The sequence below is a fragment of the Anopheles moucheti genome, chromosome 2 (assembly GCF_943734755.1).
Source record: "Anopheles moucheti chromosome 2, idAnoMoucSN_F20_07, whole genome shotgun sequence".
Taxonomy (NCBI): domain Eukaryota; kingdom Metazoa; phylum Arthropoda; class Insecta; order Diptera; family Culicidae; genus Anopheles; species Anopheles moucheti.
This window is the reverse complement of record NC_069140.1, coordinates 55629663-55650699: the sequence shown is the minus strand read 5'-3', so window position 1 is coordinate 55650699 and position 21037 is coordinate 55629663. Positions and strand designations below refer to the sequence as shown.

Here is a 21037-nt window from a genome sequence, read left to right as displayed (position 1 = left end):
ACTTCATTAGGAAGTAGTATGTGAAGATCTCCACGGCTAACGCATGTTCTGCCACCACTGTCCTCATGTTACCTGCTGAAGGAAGAATTCTAAAACAAAAACAGAAATTGTTAAATTCTAGTTCTGAGCAATGTTGTTGTGAATTAGTCCGGTCCACCCTCTAACAAACCAAATCTAGCATACGATTACAACTCAAGTGTGCTTCGCGTGGCAACCGCGTATTCAAAATGCGTCAAACATAAATATCATACAGTGATTGATATAGCATAAATTGCATATTTTATTTTATTAACAACCGTTCAATCTTACATAAAGTACTACGGGCTACGATTCATCATCGGTTCCAAATTCCTTCCAACGCGGATCGGTCGGATCGCTCATATCGCAATCGATCCAACCCTTTTCCTCCAGGTACGGTGTACATTGCTCCGGAATGCGTAGAAAACGTCGAATCTTGCTGCGGAACTGTCGCCACGTTTCCTGCTCGTAGTTGGTTCGATCCCTTGCCATCGCCCCATAGTTGAATCCATGCCGATCGATCATAGCCGTGATGATCCGAACCATCGATCTAGCCATTCGGAACCGTGTGCCGACGAATTCGTTTGCATCTTCCTCCAGCTGTTCAGCGACGTGCTGCTTCGGTGCAGCACGCGTCTTACGTGCCCCAGATTTCACCTTCTGCCCGGACAGCATCTTTTCCATGTCCTGCATTTGTTTTTTAACATTTGGAATTGGAATAGCACGGTTCACATCGTACGCGAGACCCATATCGCGGATATTTCTAGCCGGACGCTTTTTATCATCATAAGCAGCTCGAATTTCGGCACTGAAACCAATGAAATGCAACGCATTACCATCACGCAGTATCTGTTGGAGAATATTTACCTCGCACCCATGGCTTACCTTCTGATGTTTCCATTGCGACGATTTTTCTGTGACAAACGCTTCCTATTGCGAGAGTAATCATATTTCTGGGCTTTTTTCGTCTTTCTCAATCTACGCACCATGGTGGAGGTTTAAAAGTGGATGTTCACCAAGCCTGGACACAAAGAAAGAGTGAGTTATTCGCAAATTCACATCGAAAACAAATCTTTGGCTAAAATTCTGATTTAGAAAGCATCGTGCGAGGCCTTTGCCTTATAAGATTTAACACGCATTCGACGTTTTTTACACTATCGCTTCACATTTTGTAAATTGAGCTTACCTGAGTAATATTATTTGAATGGAACTTTATTTCTACCTAGTACAGCCCGTACAGCCGGCGTAGATAAACAACGTTGTTTTGAAAGCCATGCGGTAAATATTGCCAACCAGTGACAGTTGCAGAGCACATTGTCTAGAATGTAGAGTTGACCGATCCACAATAGCACAGTGGGACTGCAACACTAACTGATTTTGAATTAACCGTTATCTTTGTGACACATTTTTTTCAACCATCATGTCTACTGTTTGCATTGAATCCCATTTAACCGTAGGGTTGTCAAACAAATTTACACACGTAAGTTGGCAACCGGCATACCCGGGTATTCCAGACGGGTTTACGTATACAATTAACGGTTTTCGTAGGTAAACAATGCTTTCTATACATTTATATTGTTGCAAATATTTGAAAATCGGAATGTTAAATGTATATAGAACAAAAATGCAAAATTATATACATTTTTTAAATGACATAAATTATAATATAGAAAAGAAACAAGTAATCATTCGTATATTCGGAATGAATCTTTCGGGGTTCATTCGTAATTAATGAAAAAATATAAAAATTAAAAATGTAAATATAAAAATTATATTCAAATTTACTCGCAATAATATACTGCTTGGAGAAATAACCATTATGGACGTATGGTTCGCCTCTGAGTTAAAAGGGTGATAATGGAATTTAATGTACGCTTCACAAGGTTTTGAAGAAGGTTGGACGGAGCTTATCTTGCAGGGTACTTTGCTGCATGTTGTTCGTAGATGCAGTGGAGGATCAATCCACTGGAGGAATTACAGTTGGGGCCTCTAATTTTAAAAACGATGCAGGAGAGAAGGGGAACATTGAGGGGACTTGAAATGAGACAAGGCGAAAAGCGCAGTAAGAAGGGGCCTACTCCGCCTACCGTTTGATCCGCCGCTGGGCCGTCCCTAACCATGTTTTTCAATGGCCAGGGCCATCACCATCTTTGAATACAATATCGGAACCGGCTATATCACCACCAACACCAGTTACCACTGTACCTGCACTCTTCTAAATGGAGCTACAATCATACGTGCGCCAACTTCGAGAAGCTGCACATGGTGGAATTTACAGCTACAGCATCCAACCCAAGTAGCCTGAAACGTTTGAAATCGAACCATAGCGCTGCTAGAGGGCTGCTTAGTGAAAAAGCGAACCGTGTGTGAACCTTGGGGTTGCTTAAACCGCACGCAGCGCACGATGGAACTATTGAGTTCCAAAGTAGTCGGTTAAAGGTTCCCGACGGAACTATGCGGTTCTTTTGGAAGCACACGGTACTCGATGGAACTTTGTTTACAATTTGATAGCTCTACTGTCAAATGACGGCTCCGCAAACGACGCCATCCGTTTCGGGAAGTTGTAAGTGAAAATAAAATGGTTTTAATCCGCGTAAAGGTGTATTAAATCAACGTGCTGGATTCCAATTCGCATCTGATTCATGCGTACGATTAAGGATGAGGGTCCTCCTTATGTACTCCAGTCATCATATCCTTGCGATCGCGAGGTTATCTGCTCCTGAAACATAGTTCGTAGCGCATACTCTTCTGTGATTAAGGCTCACAAACTACGGCAAAGTTCGTAGCACCCGCCGATTGAAAGTGGTAATAAGTGGCATTCGTTTGTTTTGTGTTATTGTATAATAAAAGTCAACGATACATAAAAATATATATACAATTATTTTGCAATAATTTAATAAAAATCCGATACCTAAATAGACAAAACATAAAAAGGAATGTAAACGAAAATGTTATTTTTTTCATTTAGATTGGTATCATTTATATATGTATTTTGTAGGGTGTGACGTAATAAAACTAAATGGCCGAATTAATAAAGTAGTTGTTCTGCTGTCTCTGAAAACCCCTAGGTTCGAATCTCAGAAAATGATAATTAATAAATAAGAAAAAAGAAACATAAAGCCATAAATATGAACAGCTCCTCCACCGTGTAGTCAGGCATTCACATTTTTTGACGTTTTGGCCGAGAGCTGCTTAAAGGTTGCTTAAAAGTTCGCGGAACTTCAAGGCTGGTTATCTACTGCAAACGACCTATTGAAAGATCGATCTTTAGCGTTGCCAAATTGGCTGCTTAAGCAAATCTGGCTACTTGGGAAGGAGCACTTTGCCATCGAATTGGTTCGCTCGCTGTGCTTCCGGGATATTCGCAATGCAACACTCTGTTATACTTCTTCGATCTAGACTTAACTTAACAAAACATTCAAGCACCAGTACCCAAGTAGCCTGAAACGTTTGAAATCGAACCATAGCGCTGCTAGAGGGCTGCTTAGTGAAAAAGCGAACCGTGTGTGAACCTTGGGGTTGCTTAAACCGCACGCAGCGCACGATGGAACTATTGAGTTCCAAAGTAGTCGGTTAAAGGTTCCCGACGGAACTATGCGGTTCTTTTGGAAGCACACGGTACTCGATGGAACTTTGTTTACAATTTGATAGCTCTACTGTCAAATGACGGCTCCGCAAACGACGCCATCCGTTTCGGGAAGTTGTAAGTGAAAATAAAATGGTTTTAATCCGCGTAAAGGTGTATTAAATCAACGTGCTGGATTCCAATTCGCATCTGATTCATGCGTACGATTAAGGATGAGGGTCCTCCTTATGTACTCCAGTCATCATATCCTTGCGATCGCGAGGTTATCTGCTCCTGAAACATAGTTCGTAGCGCATACTCTTCTGTGATTAAGGCTCACAAACTACGGCAAAGTTCGTAGCACCCGCCGATTGAAAGTGGTAATAAGTGGCATTCGTTTGTTTTGTGTTATTGTATAATAAAAGTCAACGATACATAAAAATATATATACAATTATTTTGCAATAATTTAATAAAAATCCGATACCTAAATAGACAAAACATAAAAAGGAATGTAAACGAAAATGTTATTTTTTTCATTTAGATTGGTATCATTTATATATGTATTTTGTAGGGTGTGACGTAATAAAACTAAATGGCCGAATTAATAAAGTAGTTGTTCTGCTGTCTCTGAAAACCCCTAGGTTCGAATCTCAGAAAATGATAATTAATAAATAAGAAAAAAGAAACATAAAGCCATAAATATGAACAGCTCCTCCACCGTGTAGTCAGGCATTCACATTTTTTGACGTTTTGGCCGAGAGCTGCTTAAAGGTTGCTTAAAAGTTCGCGGAACTTCAAGGCTGGTTATCTACTGCAAACGACCTATTGAAAGATCGATCTTTAGCGTTGCCAAATTGGCTGCTTAAGCAAATCTGGCTACTTGGGTAGTTGGTGGTGGACTTAATCGATATTGTCTGTCCTGCAGCGAGTATTTATCACACGCAATCTCCTAACTCGGATGTTCAGTCATACGTATGAACGCATGTCTGTTCGCGATGAGCTGCGCCGTTGCCTCCTTTCACGTATTCCAGGTATTGACCAGTTCCGGAACTACGCACCGACTGCAGGTGAGATGGGTCATGTGTGTTTGTGACGATATCACCGGTAGCGCGGAATATACACGGGAGATTGTGCTGCAACATCGTGCTACAGGATCCTTAAGGCCAGTGTATGAGACCAACCCGATGATGCGTCCACTACAGTACCCAATTCTGTTTCCACGGGGTGAAGCCGGTTGGACTCATGTTATGTTTAAGATACGTCGCCGAGGAAGACAGCCGAGACCAACGAGCACGGGGACAAACACAGATAGTGGTGACGTCATCAATGAGAATGATCCCCAGATGGAGCCGAATGCAGAGGAAAATTCATCCAATCAAATTACTCCACGTAAATATGCCGCGTATATATTGCATATCCTGGCGGGAGATCGCTCATTCTCTGATGCATTGTGAGGGGTAATCACCTGTCATACATTTTGCAATACAGAATGAGCGAAGTACTAAATTGTGAATTTCGATTTTTTTGTTTATTTATTATTTAGTGGATTGTTTAACATGCTAGGTCAAGTTTTTGTGTTGAAAGACTACCTCCATGATCATTCGCTCACGTCGATGTTTTAGGCGATGAACATAAATTAATGGTCGATTTCTGTGGTGAGCTTCTACTTACTGAACTATTTCAACAATTGATTATGTTTTATAGCATTCTTTGATCCATTAGGTGCAGGGCCACGAGAGTTGACAAAATGCTGACAAATTTGTCCAATGACCAAATCAACTGGTCTACTGTGAAAACCAGTATACCATAGCCGCGCACACAATTGTTTTCAGATTTACGATACCAGGAGAGCATGTTTTTCAAGTGGTGACAACTGCAGCTTGGGACAAATTTGCCCATCACTATTGCTATTGCATACTATCAAATACGTGAGATCGCCAATGCAAGTGGGATGGATGAAATGGGAAGTATCTCTCATCTCTCTCGCACAAACTTTGCATCGACTGGTACGAAATTCCATACAAAACCAGCTGTTTTCAGATTTCCGATACCAAGAAAGCATATTTTTCCAGAGGTGACATCTTCTTTCCTCTCCCCCCCCTTCCCCCTTCATCGCTAACTTCCCGGCGCTTCCCGATGATAGTTGCTCATCAAGGGTCACCACCCACCTCCCACGGGTCACCGCCCACCTCCCACGGGTCACCACCCACCTCCCAAGGGTCACCACTCACCTCAAACAGGTCACCTCCCACGGGTGACTACCCACCACACACGGGTCACCACCCACCTCCCAAGGGTCACCACTCACCTCCCACGGGTCACCACCAACCTCTCACGGGTCACCACCCCGCAAATGTCCGCCATCCTGTCCGCCATCTTGGACGCCATCTTGGTCCGCTATCTTGGTCGCCATCTTGTCCACCATCTCGGTCCGCCATCTTGTCCGCCATCTTGGTCCGCCATCTTGTCCGCCATCGTGGTCGCCATCTTGTCCACCATCTTGGTCCGCCATGTTGTCCGCCATCTTGGTCCGCCATCTTGTCCGCCATCTTGGTCCGCCATCTTGTCCGCCATCTTGGTCCGCCATCTTATCCACCATCTTGTCCGCCATCTTGTCTGCCATCTTGTCCACCATCTTAGTCGCCATCTTGTCCGCCATCTTGTCCGCCATGTTGGACGCCATCTTGGTCCGCCATCTTGGTCGCCATCTTGTCCACCATCTCGGTCCGCCATCTCGGTCCGCCATCTTGGCCCGCCATCTTGGTCCGCCATCTTGTCCGCCATCTTGGACGCCATCTTGGTCCACCATCTCGGTCCGCCATCTTGGTCCGCCAGCTTGTGCGCCATCTTGGTCGCCATCTTGGTCCGCCATGTTGTCCGCAATGTTGTCCGCCATCTTGTCCGCCATCTTGTCCGCCATGTTGTCCGCCATCTTGGTCCGCCATCTTGGCCGCCATCTTGGTCGCCATCTTGGTCGCCATCTTGTCCACCATCTCGGTCCGCCATCTCGGTCCGCCATCTTGGCCCGCCATCTTGTCCGCCATCTTGTCCGCCATCTTGGACGCCATCTTGGTCCACCATCTCGGTCCGCCATCTTGTCAGCCATTTTGTGCGCCATCTTGTCCGCCATCTTGTCCGCCATCTTGTCCGCCATCTTGTCCGCCATCTTGTCCGCCATCTTGTGCGCCATCTTGTCCACCATCTTGTCCGCCATCTTGGTCGCCATCTTGGACGCCATCTTGGTCCGCTATCTTGGTCGCCATCTTGTCCACCATCTCGGTCCGCCATCTTGTCCGCCATCTTGTCCGCCATGTTGGACGCCATCTTGTCCGCCATCTTGGTCGCCATCTTGTCCACCATCTCGGTCCGCCATCTCGGTCCGCCATCTTGGCCCGCCATCTTGGTCCGCCAGCTTGTGCGCCATCTTGGTCGCCATCTTGTCCGCCATCTTGGTCCGCCATCTTGGTCCGCCTTCTTGTCCGCCATCTTGGACGCCATCTTATCCGCCTTCTTGTCCGCCATCTTGTCTGCCATCTTGTCCGCCATCTTGGTCCGCCATCTTGTCCGCCATCTTGGTCGCCATCTTGGTCCGCCATCTTGTCCGCCATCTTGGCCGCCATCTTGGTCCGCCATCTTATCCGCCTTCTTGTCCGCCATCTTGTCCGCCATCTTGGTCCGCCATCTTGTCCACCATCTCGGTCCGCCATCTTGTCAGCCATTTTGTGCGCCATCTTGTCCGCCATCTTGTCCGCCATCTTGTCCGCCATCTTGTCCGCCATCTTGTCCGCCATCTTGTGCGCCATCTTGTCCACCATCTTGTCCGCCATCTTGTCCGCCATCTTGGTCTGCCATCTTATCCGCCATGTTGTCCGCCATCTTGTCCGCCATCTTGTCCACCATCTTGTCCGCCATCTTGTCCGCCATCTTGTCCGCCATCTTGTCCGCCATCTTGTCCGCCATCTTGTCCGCCATGTTGTCCGCCATCTTGTCCGCCATCTTGTCCGCCATCTTATCCACCATCTTGGTCCGCCATCTTGTCCGCCGTCTTATCCGCCATCTTGTCTGCCATCTTGTCCGCCATCTTGGTCCGCCATCTTGGTCCGCCTTCTTGTCCGCCATCTTGGACGCCATCTTATCCGCCTTCTTGTCCGCCATCTTGTCTGCCATCTTGTCCGCCATCTTGGTCCGCCATCTTGTCCGCCATCTTGGTCGCCATCTTGGTCCGCCATCTTGTCCGCCATCTTGGCCGCCATCTTGGTCCGCCATCTTATCCGCCTTCTTGTCCGCCATCTTGTCTGCCATCTTGGTCCGCCATCTTGTCCGCCATCGTGGTCGCCATCTTGTCCACCATCTTGGTCCGCCATGTTGTCCGCCATCTTGGTCCGCCATCTTGTCCGCCATCTTGGTCCGCCATCTTGTCCGCCATCTTGGTCCGCCATCTTATCCACCATCTTGTCCGCCATCTTGTCTGCCATCTTGTCCACCATCTTAGTCGCCATCTTGTCCGCCATCTTGTCCGCCATGTTGGACGCCATCTTGGTCCGCCATCTTGGCCGCCATCTTGGTCGCCATCTTGTCCACCATCTCGGTCCGCCATCTCGGTCCGCCATCTTGGCCCGCCATCTTGGTCCGCCATCTTGTCCGCCATCTTGGACGCCATCTTGGTCCACCATCTCGGTCCGCCATCTTGGTCCGCCAGCTTGTGCGCCATCTTGGTCGCCATCTTGTCCGCCATCTTGTCCGCCATCTTGGCCGCCATCTTGTCCGCCATCTTGTCCGCCATCTTGGTCCGCCATCTTGGTCCGCCATCTTGTCCGCCATCTTGTCCGCCATCTTGTCCGCCATCTTGGTCCGCCATCTTGTCCGCCATCTTGTTCGCCATCTTGGTCCGCCATCTTGGCCGCCATCTTGGATGCCATCTTGTCCGCCATCTTGTCCGCCATCTTGGCCGCCATCTTGGTCACCATCTTGTCCGCCATCTTGTCCACCATTTTGGTCCGCCATCTTGTCCGCCATCTTGGCCGCCATCTTGTCCGCCATCTTGGTCCGCCATCTTGGTCCGCCATCTTGTCCGCCATCTTGTCCGCCATCTTGGCCGCCATCTTGTCCGCCATCTTGGCCGCCATCTTGTCCGCCATCTTGTCCGCCATCTTGTCCGCCATCTTGTCCGCCATCTTGTCCGCCATCTTGTCCGCCATCTTGTCCGCCATCTTGTCCGCCATCTTGGTCCGCCATCTTGGTCCGCCATCTTGGTCCGCCATCTTGTCCGCCATCTTGGTCCGCCATCTTGGCCGCCATCTTGGTCGCCATCTTGTTGCGTCCAGCAACGATGCCCTTTTCGTCGATTAAGAAAGCTAGAAGTTTCTTTAATATCTAGCTTTATTTTAAAACATTAAAAAAATCAATTCTGCTTTCTGCGATAAAAAGAGGCCTGGTGCCTCTTTGCACGCACTTTTATCCTTTTTCTTTCCTCCCGATAGCGGTCATTACTCCTTCCTAGATTCATCCGAACCTCCGAAGGATCGAGCGGTTCGGATGAACGGCCCTAAGCCTGACCGACGTATCGTTTCGCCCTCTCTCTCGACAGTCTTTTTCGCCCCGCTGTCTGCTGTCAAACGAGGACCGCTGTTAATAAACAACACTGGCCCCCGGTGTTTGACCACGTTAAACACCTCCGTGCGGTTCAACGTTAATAGTTGCGATTTTTACAGCAGGTCGTTCCAAAATCTTCCGGTTTCCTAACTGCACATGCACTCGACGAACTACGCCGTCTTTCGATGGTATTAGCTTGACGATTCTTCCTTTGGGCCAACATCCTCTTGGTAGAGCGTCATCCACCACTAGCACTAGGTCTCCTTCCATCAGAGGTGGTTGAGGCTGAAACCATTTGCTGCGACGAGTAAGCGTAGGCAAGTATGAGGCTACCCACCGTCGCCAAAACTGATCCGTATAAAGTTGTGATGTTTTCCAGCTGTTTTTTAATGCTGCGGAAGAGTCGTCAAACTTATTTATTGCTTTTGCCCCAGAAGATGATCCCAGTAGAAAATGATTGGGTGTTAGTGGAGCTTCTTCTTCATTATCAACTGATACGTGTGTTAGTGGACGCGTGTTGACTATGTGTTCGACCTCGATCAACCAGTTGGCGAAAATAGCGTCTGTTGGTGTTCTCGTAAACTGCATACTGGAAAGAGTGCGTTTTACAGATTGTACCAATCTCTCCCATGCACCGCCGAAGTGTGGAGCTCCAGGAGGGTTGTATCTCCACTTCGTATCGGGAAGATATACTGCATCAATCAGCTCTTCGTAGTCAATTTGCTTAGCAGCGTCCTTCAACTCACGATCAGCGCCGATGAAATTTGTTCCTCGGTCCGTCACGATTTCGATCGGAGTACCTCTGCGCGCGATGAAATTGCGTAGTGCGATGATGCAGGCGCTCGTATTCAAACTATAGGCTACCTCTATATGTATTGCTCGAATTGTTAGGCACGTAAACAGTACGCCCCAGCGTTTCTCTTGTCTACGTCCGTTAGCAACCAAAAAGGGGCCAAAGTAATCAATTCCGGTATAGGAAAACGGTCTGGTGAACGGTGACAATCGTGCTAGAGGCAACTCATTCATTACGGGCGATCTTGGGAACGCTTGTCGAATCCTGCATATAAAGCAATTGCTTCTCACTCTGTGACACGCGCTTCTTAATGCAGGTATGTCAAACCGCTGCCGCACTTCGTTCATGACCGTTTGATGATTTTGGTGTTTATATTTCCAGTGAAATTCTGCTACCACCAGATCAGTCACCCAGGACCTTTTTGGAAGAATTATCGGCCTCTTTGTATCGTCACCTACATAACGACAGGCATCGATTCTTCCACGTACACGTAAAATATCGTTTTCGTCGATGTAAGCGCTGCGTCTAAAAAGAGGATCATGTTTATTAATGCTCTTTTTATTTTGGTTCGTACCTGACTTTTCTTCCAGAAGGCGCTGGTATTCTTCTGGGAATTCCGTTTTTTGTACTTCTGTAAATATGGACCGCTCAGCTTGTTGAAGTTCCTTCACCGTGAGATGTCCGTACTGCCGTTCTGTTGTATGCGACCGGGCATTGTTGATGAATCTCCATAAGTAAGCGATGGCGCGATGCAAACGTTTCCAGTGAGAGAATCGCTCGAAAGCGATTATCGGCGTTATTTCGACATGATGTGATACGGTTGGTCGTATTTCTTCGTCCGTCCTCATAGGCTCAACAGGCTCCAGCTTCCACTCGTTCTCTGATTGTTGCAAGAAAGCTGGCCCTTTAAACCAGCTTCCACTGATGATGTGTCGGTTAAGGTTGTGCCATTTTGTTCCCTCATCGGCAACGTTGTTTTTTGTCGGTACCCAGTGCCATTCATTCACGGTCGAGCTCTCGAGAATTTCAGCTACTCGATGTGCTACGTAGATGCTGTATCTTCGATGATCAGCGTTGAGCCAACACAATACGTCTTTGGAGTCCGTCCACAAGAAGCGACGATCGATTTTCATTCGATGTGCTGTTTCGATGGCCGTCATCAGCCTTACCCCTAGTACGGCTGCCTGCAGCTCTAACCGCGGAATCGATGTATATTTCAACGGAGCCACTCTAGTTTTAGCGCCGATTAAAACAACTTCACGTTCTCTTTCTGACTGGAAACGAAAGTATCCAACGGCTGCAAATCCGTCTTTCCCGGCGTCTACGAAGATGTGAAGCTGAATCTTGCAATCATCGATTCTAATTGCGGTACGATAACAGCGCGGAATCTTGACCGATTGTAGCTGAGGTATACATGCTAACCATTTCTCCCATTTGTTTTGTAGACTAGCAGGAATTGGATCGTCCCACCCGATACCGGATCGCCAAATTTCCTGCAGCAGAACCTTAAGGAAGAACAAAAAGCCTGCAATCAGACCTAAGGGATCATATATTGTCATGAGTGTGCTTAAAACTTGTCGTTTAGTCGGCGTTGTTATCCCTTGCAGGATCTGTAGATCTTTTACTGGCACTCTGAATTGAAATGTATCTTCGTGCGAGTTCCACCACATTCCTAGAACCTTTTGTGCGCTCGCAGCTGGATCGAGGTTCATATCCTTTTCCGTATTATCGCTACCACCCACTGCTCGTAATACCTCGGTATGAGTTGCCATCCAATGGTGCAGTTTAAAACCTCCTTGAGAATGAATATATTTAACCTCTTGTGCGAGCTTTACTGCTTCCGGAACACTTTCTACGCTCGTAAGCATGTCGTCGACGTAATGATGATACTTTATGCACTCGACGGCTGATGGGAAACGATCTACGAAGCGATCAGCGTTCATATTCTTGACGAATTGTGCACAGCTTGGTGAACAGGCTGACCCAAAGGTCATTCTTATCATCACATATTCATCAGGATCGGATTGTAGAGGGTCAATTTTCCATAGGAATCTTTGACTGTTCTGATCCTCCTCGTTAATAACGATCTGGTGATACATTTCTTGAATATCAGCCGCTATCGCTACGCGAAATTCTCGAAATCTGCTGAGTACGGTCGGGAGGGGAGATAGCAGATCAGGTCCGGCCAGCAACATGGAATTAAGAGACGTTCCGTTTACCGCCGCTGCTGCATCCCACACCACTCGCACTTTATTTGGCTTATTTGGATTGAATACCGGGAAGATCGGTAGGTACCATTTTCTAGGATGTTTTTCAATACACTCCTTTTTAGATAGTTTTTTTACATAGCCCTTGTTGATGTGTTCATTCAATACCTGTTCCATCTTTTTTCGGAGATTTTCGTCTTTTGCCATCCGTCGTTCTAAACACTCCAAACGTCGTAAAGCCATCGATCGGTTATTGGGCAATTTCACGTCGTCATACCGCCACAATAAACCGGTGACATAGCGCTCTCCCTGCAATTCGGTGTTAGTTCGAAGCAGCATACTTGCTCGTTCATCGTCATTAGAAAGTCTTCTTATCTTGCCCATGCATCGCGGTTCTTCTAATGCAAAGCTACCTTTTAGTGCTTGATCAACCTTGATTTCTATGTCCTGGCACTCACAAAGCTGAGCTCTATGAAAAGCTACAACGCTGGTATTGCGCATTGAAGATGAATCGCAACCTGAGACTACCCATCCCAACCGTGTCTTTGTAGCAACTGGTTCATTTACCTGGCCTTCAATTGTCTTCAACGGTACGGTGAGGTGATAGTTGTTCATGCCGATTAGAATGCGTGGAGGAGTAGCTGCGTACTGGGCTAACGGGATGGGAGCTAGGTGACGATATTTCTTTCTCAGGACTTCCATTGTTACACGTTGAGCAGGTAGTCCAAGACATTTAACCGTGCGAACATTTGAAGCTTCGTAGTTCGGTTCACCGCCAATGGACGTTCCAACTATGCTAACGCTCACCTGTTTCGAGTCTCGTTCTGTGCGATGCTGCCCTCCGGTCCATTTCAAACACAGGGGTCGGTTTGGTCCTTCCAGTCCCAGCTCGTCCACCAAAGATTGCTCAACAAGCGACACTGATGCGCCCTCATCGAGAAAGGCAACGGTTTTGACCGTCTTTCCTCCAGTACGGAGCTCAACCGGGATGTATCTCAGCATAATGTTTTCCTCCGTGGCTGTAGAGTGAGAGAAATTAGCTTCCGGCTTTCCCTTACCTGCTTTATTGTGAAGTGAAGGGTGATGCTTTGTCGTGCATCCTTCTCTGCCGCATGCACTAGTGTCCTTGCAGGGGGCACGGTGTTTTTTCAAACAGCGTTTGCACAAGTAGCGACTTTTAACGATGTCCCAGCGATCAGCGACACTCATCTGCCAATATGCGTCGCACTCGTGTAGGTGAGAGCATCCTTCGTCACATGCGCACTTTGCTTCCGTGTTGTTCTGCGAGTGATCATTGTTAGTATGTGCGTGAACATACTTACTGCTACGTTGTTCGGGCTGCGCTGCAGGGTTCGTCACAGACTGGGCTGCGCGTTTTATGTTTTGCATCCACTTTCCAAATTCGACTAAATTGACCTTCGGCAGGTTAATGCTGTGTAAACCCCACATCAGCTTGATCATCGGAGGAAGACAGCAAACCAACTCATCTAAAAGGGGGCCATCATATCGATCCTCGACCCCGTTGTTCCTTACTGTAGCACACATCTCGTCCACGGATACGGCGAACTGGATTAACGACTCTAGCTTTTCAACTTTCGGTGGCACTTGACGTCGTATTTGGCTTAACAGCGTTTTCACTATGATCTCCGGACGGCCAAACGAATTTTTTAACTCTTCCATTACCTCCTTCAGGTTTCCTGAATTTCTAACCCGGCCTTGAACCGCCTTAAGCGCTTCTCCTTTAAGTGCTTGTTGCAGCCTCACAATATTCTCTCCATCGGTATATCCGCACAGCTCTGTTGTCTCGTAGAATTGATTTGCAAATGCACACCACTCCTCGGGTTTACCGGAAAACGCTGGTAACTTGGAACTAACAGAACGTCTCGCTAATACCTGACTTTCGTCTAGAGCGAAGGATGTTGCAGCGGACCTGTTTTCGCGTCTTGACCCTTGCGAATCTTCTCTGTTGATGCGTTGGGCAAATTTTTCTAACACTGACTCGAGTCGATGTATGACGTCATGCTCCGGCCTACGCGGTTCGCGGGCCGCGTCTATTTCCTCCATCATACGATGGAAGCTTCTACTTATCTCATCCCATATGAGATTTGCATTATGGACGGGCGATGTGATCGATGTATCGGAGGGACGATTCGGTAGATTGGAAATTACTTCCGTCGATCTAGCTCTCGTGAATGGTTCCCGATTCACCTGGTTCGTATCCGCCATTTCACTAACGCCTGGCTCGGTTACAATGGGTGTTGCTCGATGCAGCGTAGACGAAGCGGGGGGCGGCGTTCCGGGCGCGCACATAAGGCATGTCCAATCCCTACTGTACACAGTTTCATCTTCGTTCACACAATTCAGATGAAACATCCGTTCGCATCGATCGCATTCCACTGCATTATCCGTATCTGCACCATTGCACACACCACACACTTTGCCTTCCATTGTCCAGTCGTAAGAGAGTTCTTGTTGCACTTCACGCTGATGCTGCGGTTTCGCTAAACGTTGCGGTTTCGCTTGCGTACCAACCGTGAAACTAGCAATTGAATTTTTTAAACTGTTGCGTCCAGCAACGATGCCCTTTTCGTCGATTAAGAAAGCTAGAAGTTTCTTTAATATCTAGCTTTATTTTAAAACATTAAAAAATTCAATTCTGCTTTCTGCGATAAAAAGAGGCCTGGTGCCTCTTTGCACGCACTTTTATCCTTTTTCTTTCCTCCCGATAGCGGTCATTACTCCTTCCTAGATTCATCCGAACCTCCGAAGGATCGAGCGGTTCGGATGAACGGCCCTAAGCCTGACCGACGTATCGTTTCGCCCTCTCTCTCGACAGTCTTTTTCGCCCCGCTGTCTGCTGTCAAACGAGGACCGCTGTTAATAAACAACACCATCTTGTCCGCCATCTTGGACGCCAGCTTGGTCCACCATCTTGGCCGCCATTTTGGCCGTCATCTTGTCCGCCATCTTGTCCGCCATCTTGTCCGCCATCTTGTCCGCCATCTTGTCCGCCATCTTGTCCGCCATCTTGTCCGCCATCTTGGTCCACCATCTTGTCCGCCATCTTGGTCCAGCATCTTGTCCGCCAACGTGTCCGCCATCTTGTCCGCCATCTTGTCCGCCATCTTGGTCCGCCATCTTGGACGCCATCTTGGTCCACCATCTTGTCCGCCATCTTGGCCGCCATCTTGTCCGCCATCTTGTCCGCCATCTTGTCCAGCATCTTGTCCGCCATCTTGGTCCGCCATCTTGGTCGCCATCTTGTCCGCCATCTTGGTCCGTCATCTTGGCCGCCATGTTGGTTGCCATCTTGTCCGCCATCTTGGTCCGCCATCTTGTCCGCCATCTTGGTCGCCATCTTGTCCGCCATCTTGTCCACCATCGTGGTCGCCATCTTGTCCGCCATCGTGGTCCGCCATCTTGTCCGCCATCGTGTCCGCCATCTTGTCCGCCATCTTGTCCGCCATCTTGTCCGCCATCTTGTCCGCCATCTTGTCCGCCATCTTGGTTCGCCATCTTGGTCACCATCTTGTCCGCCATCTTGGACGCCATCTTGGTCCGCCATCTTGTCCGCCATCTTGTCCGCCATCTTTGCCGCCATTTTGGATGCCATCTTGGATGCCATCTTGGTCCACCATCTTGTCCGCCATCTTGGACGCCATCTTGTCCGCCATCTTGTCCGCCATCGTGGTCCGCCATCTTGTCCGCCATCTTGTCCGCCATCTTGGATGCCATCTTGGTCCGCCATCTTGTCCGCCATCTTGGCCGCCATCTTGTCCGCCATCTTTGCCGCCATCTTGGATGCCATCTTGTCCGCCATGTTGTTCGCCATCTTGGACGCCATCTTGGACGCCATCTTGTCCGCCATCTTGGCCGCCATCTTGGCCGCCATCTTGGTCGCCATCTTGTCCGCCGTCTTGGACGCCATCTTTTCCGCTATCTTGTCCAGCATCTTGTCCGCCATCTTGGCCGCCATCTTGTCCGCCATCGTGTCCGCCATCTTGGTTCGCCATCTTGTCCGCCATCTTGTCCGCCATCTTGTCCGCCATTTTGGTCGCCATCTTGTCCGCCATCCTGTCCACCATCTTAGTCGCCATCTTGTCCGCCATCGTGGTCCGCCATCTTGTCCGCCATCTTGTCCGCCATCTTGTCCGCCATCTTGGCCGCCATCTTGGCCGCCATCTTGTCCGCCATCTTGTCCGCCATCTTGTCCGCCATCTTGGTCCGCCATCTTGGTCACCATCTTGTCCGCCATCTTGGACGCCATCTTGGTCCGCCATCTTGGTCCGCCATCTTGTCTGCCATCTTCTCCGCCATCTTTGCTGCCATTTTGGATGCCATCTTGGTCCACAATCTTTTCCGCCATCTTGGACGCCATCTTGTCCGCCATCTTGTCCGCCATCTTGGTCACCATCTTGTCCGCCATCTTGGACGCCATCTTGGTCCGCCATCTTGTCCGCCATCTTGGCCGCCATCTTGTCCGCCATCTTGTCCGGCATCTTGGATGCCATCTTGGTCCACCATCTTTTCCGCCATCTTGGACGCCATCTTGTCCGCCATCTTGTCCGCCATCTTGGTCCGCCATCTTGTCCGCCATCTTTTCCGCCATCTTGTCCTTCATCTTGTCCGCCATCTTGGTCCGCCATCTTGTCCGCCATCTTGTCCACCATCTTTGCCACCATCTTGTCCGCCATCTTGTCCGCCATCTTGTCCGCCATCTTGTCCGCCATCTTGGTCCGCCATCTTGTCCGCCATCTTGGTACGCCATCTTGTCCGCCATCTTGGTCGCCATCTTGTCCGCCATCTTGTCCACCATCGTGGTCGCCATCTTGTCCACCATCTTGTCCGCCATCTTGTCCGCCATCTTGGTCCGTCATCTTGTCCGCCATCTTGTCCGCCATGTTGGTCCACCATTTTGGCCGCCATCTTGGCCGCCATCTTGGCCGCCATCTTGGCCGCCATCTTGTCCGCCATCTTGGCCGCCATCTTGTCCACCATCTTGTCCGCCATCTTGTCCGCCATCTTGTCCGCCATCTTGGCCGCCATCTTGTCCGCCATCTTGGTCCACCATCTTGGCCGCCATCTTGGCCGCAATCTTGGCCCGCCATCATGGCCGCCATGTTGGTCGCCATCTTGTCCGCCATCTTGTCCGCCATCTTGGTCCGCCATCTTGTCCGCCATCTTGGTCCGCCATCTTGGCCGCCATCTTGGTCGCCATCTTGTCCGTCATCTTGGACGCCATCTTGGTCCGCCATCTTGTCCGCCATCTTGTCCGCCATCTTGGTCACCATCTTGTCCGCCATCTTGGTCCGCCATCTTGTCCGCCATCTTGTCCGCCATCTTGTCCGCCATCTTGTCCGCCATCTTGTGCGCCATCTTGTCCGCCATCTTGGTCCAGCATCTTGTCCGCCATCTCGGTCCGCCATCTTGTCAGCCATTTTGTGCGCCATCTTGTCCGCCATCTTGTCCGCCATCTTGTCCGCCATCTTGTCCGCCATCTTGTCCGCCATCTTGTGCGCCATCTTGTCCACCATCTTGTCCGCCATCTTGCGCGCCATCTTGTCCGCCATCTTGTCCGCCATGTTGTCCACCATTTTGTCCACCATCTTGTCCGCCATCTTGTCCGCCATCTTGTCCGCCATCTTGCGCGTCATCTTGTCTGCCATGTTGTTCGCCATCTTGGCCGCCATCTTGGCCGCCATCTTGTCCGCCATCTTGTCCGCCATCTTGTCCGCCATCTTGTCCGCCATCTTGGCCGCCATCTTGTCCACCATCTTGTCCGCTATCTTGTCCGCCAGCTTGTGCGCCATCTTGTCCGCCATCTTGTCCGCCATCTTGTCCGCCATCTTGGTCCGCCATCTTGGTCCGCCATCTTGTCCGCCTTCTTGTCCGCCATCTTGTCTGCCATCTTGTCCACCATCTTGGTCCGCCATGTTGGTCGCCATCTTGGTCCGCCATCTTGTCCGCCATCTTGGCCGCCATCTTGGTCGCCATCTTGTCCGCCATCTTGGACGCCATCTTGGTCGCCATCTTGGACGCCATCTTGGTCCGCTATCTTGGTCGCCATCTTGTCCACCATCTCGGTCCGCCATCTTGTCCGCCATCTTGGTCCGCCATCTTGTCCGCCATCGTGGTCGCCATCTTGTCCACCATCTTGGTCCGCCATGTTGTCCGCCATCTTGGTCCGCCATCTTGGACGACATCTTGGTCCGCCATCTTGTCCGCCATCTTGGTCCGCCATCTTATCCACCATCTTGTCCGCCATCTTGTCTGCCATCTTGTCCACCATCTTAGTCGCCATCTTGTCCGCCATCTTGTCCGCCATGTTGGACGCCATCTTGGTCCGCCATCTTGGTCGCCATCTTGTCCACCATCTCGGTCCGCCATCTCGGTCCGCCATCTTGGCCCGCCATCTTGGTCCGCCATCTTGTCCGCCATCTTGGACGCCATCTTGGTCCACCATCTCGGTCCGCCATCTTGGTCCGCCAGCTTGTGCGCCATCTTGGTCGCCATCTTGGTCCGCCATGTTGTCCGCAATGTTGTCCGCCATCTTGTCCGCCATCTTGTCCGCCATGTTGTCCGCCATCTTGGTCCGCCATCTTGGCCGCCATCTTGGTCGCCATCTTGGTCGCCATCTTGTCCACCATCTCGGTCCGCCATCTCGGTCCGCCATCTTGGCCCGCCATCTTGTCCGCCATCTTGTCCACCATCTTGGACGCCATCTTGGTCCACCATCTCGGTCCGCTATCTTGTCAGCCATTTTGTGCGCCATCTTGTCCGCCATCTTGTCCGCCATCTTGTCCGCCATCTTGTCCGCCATCTTGTCCGCCATCTTGTGCGCCATCTTGTCCACCATCTTGTCCGCCATCTTGTCCGCCATCTTGGTCTGCCATCTTATCCGCCATGTTGTCCGCCATCTTGTCCGCCATCTTGTCCACCATCTTGTCCGCCATCTTGTCCGCCATCTTGTCCGCCATCTTGTCCGCCATCTTGTCCGCCATCTTGGCCGCCATCTTGGTCGCCATCTTGTCCGCCATCTTGGACGCCATCTTGGTCGCCATCTTGGACGCCATCTTGGTCCGCTATCTTGGTCGCCATCTTGTCCACCATCTCGGTCCGCCATCTTGTCCGCCATCTTGTCCGCCATGTTGGACGCCATCTTGGTCCGCCATCTTGGCCGCCATCTTGGTCGCCATCTTGTCCACCATCTCGGTCCGCCATCTCGGTCCGCCATCTTGGCCCGCCATCTTGGTCCGCCATCTTGTCCGCCATCTTGGACGCCATCTTGGTCCACCATCTCGGTCCGCCATCTTGGTCCGCCAGCTTGTGCGCCATCTTGGTCGCCATCTTGTCCGCCATCTTGTCCGCCATCTTGGTCCGCCTTCTTGTCCGCCATCTTGGACGCCATCTTATCCGCCTTCTTGTCCGCCATCTTGTCTGCCATCTTGTCCGCCATCTTGGTCCGCCATCTTGTCCGCCATCTTGGTCGCCATCTTGGTCCGCCATCTTGTCCGCCATCTTGGCCGCCATCTTGGTCCGCCATCTTATCCGCCTTCTTGTCCGCCATCTTGTCCGCCATCTTGGTCCGCCATCTTGTCCACCATCTCGGTCCGCCATCTTGTCAGCCATTTTGTGCGCCATCTTGTCCGCCATCTTGTCCGCCATCTTGTCCGCCATCTTGTCCGCCATCTTGTGCGCCATCTTGTCCACCATCTTGTCCGCCATCTTGTCCGCCATCTTGGTCTGCCATCTTATCCGCCATGTTGTCCGCCATCTTGTCCGCCATCTTGTCCACCATCTTGTCCGCCATCTTGTCCGCCATCTTGTCCGCCATCTTGTCCGCCATCTTGTCCGCCATCTTGTCCGCCATGTTGTCCGCCATCTTGTCCGCCATCTTGTCCGCCATCTTGTCCACCATCTTGGTCCGCCATCTTGTCCGCCGTCTTATCCGCCATCTTGTCTGCCATCTTGTCCGCCATCTTGGTCCGCCATCTTGGTCCGCCTTCTTGTCCGCCATCTTGGACGCCATCTTATCCGCCTTCTTGTCCGCCATCTTGTCTGCCATCTTGTCCGCCATCTTGGTCCGCCATCTTGTCCGCCATCTTGGTCGCCATCTTGGTCCGCCATCTTGTCCGCCATCTTGGCCGCCATCTTGGTCCGCCATCTTATCCGCCTTCTTGTCCGCCATCTTGTCTGCCATCTTGGTCCGCCATCTTGTCCGCCATCGTGGTCGCCATCTTGTCCACCATCTTGGTCCGCCATGTTGTCCGCCATCTTGGTCCGCCATCTTGTCCGCCATCTTGGTCCGCCATCTTGTCCGCCATCTTGGTCCGCCATCTTATCCACCATCTTGTCCGCCATCTTGTCTGCCATCTTGTCCACCATCTTAGTCGCCATCTTGTCCGCCATCTTGTCCGCCATGTTGGACGCCATCTTGGTCCGCCATCTTGGCCGCCATCTTGGTCGCCATCTTGTCCACCATCTCGGTCCGCCATCTCGGTCCGCCATCTTGGCCCGCCATCTTGGTCCGCCATCTTGTCCGCCATCTTGGACGCCATCTTGGTCCACCATCTCGGTCCGCCATCTTGGTCCGCCAGCTTGTGCGCCATCTTGGTCGCCATCTTGTCCGCCATCTTGTCCGCCATCTTGTCCGCCATCTTGGCCGCCATCTTGTCCGCCATCTTGTCCGCCATCTTGTCCGCCATCTTGGTCCGCCATCTTGTCCGCCATCTTGTCCGCCATCTTGTCCGCCATCTTGGTCCGCCATCTTGTCCGCCATCTTGTTCGCCATCTTGGTCCGCCATCTTGGCCGCCATCTTGGATGCCATCTTGTCCGCCATCTTGTCCGCCATCTTGGCCG

The 21037-nt window shown here is 50.5% G+C and overlaps 1 protein-coding gene and 1 pseudogene across 1 annotated transcript; one reads left to right on the top strand and one right to left on the bottom strand.

The window, feature by feature from the left end:
* Positions 1-262: 262 nt before the first annotated feature.
* LOC128298062 (nucleolar protein 16) lies at positions 263-1284 on the bottom strand. Its single transcript, XM_053033795.1, has 3 exons — positions 1205-1284; positions 904-1039; positions 263-826 (listed from the first exon to the last, which is right to left on the bottom strand). The coding sequence occupies exons 2-3, from the start codon at positions 1005-1007 to the stop codon at positions 325-327; spliced, it is 606 nt and encodes a 201-aa protein (XP_052889755.1). The 5' UTR covers positions 1008-1039; positions 1205-1284; the 3' UTR covers positions 263-324.
* Positions 1285-5536: 4252 nt separating this feature from the next.
* On the top strand, positions 5537-10138 carry LOC128310401 (uncharacterized; annotated as a pseudogene).
* The last annotated feature ends 10899 nt before the right edge of the window (positions 10139-21037 follow it).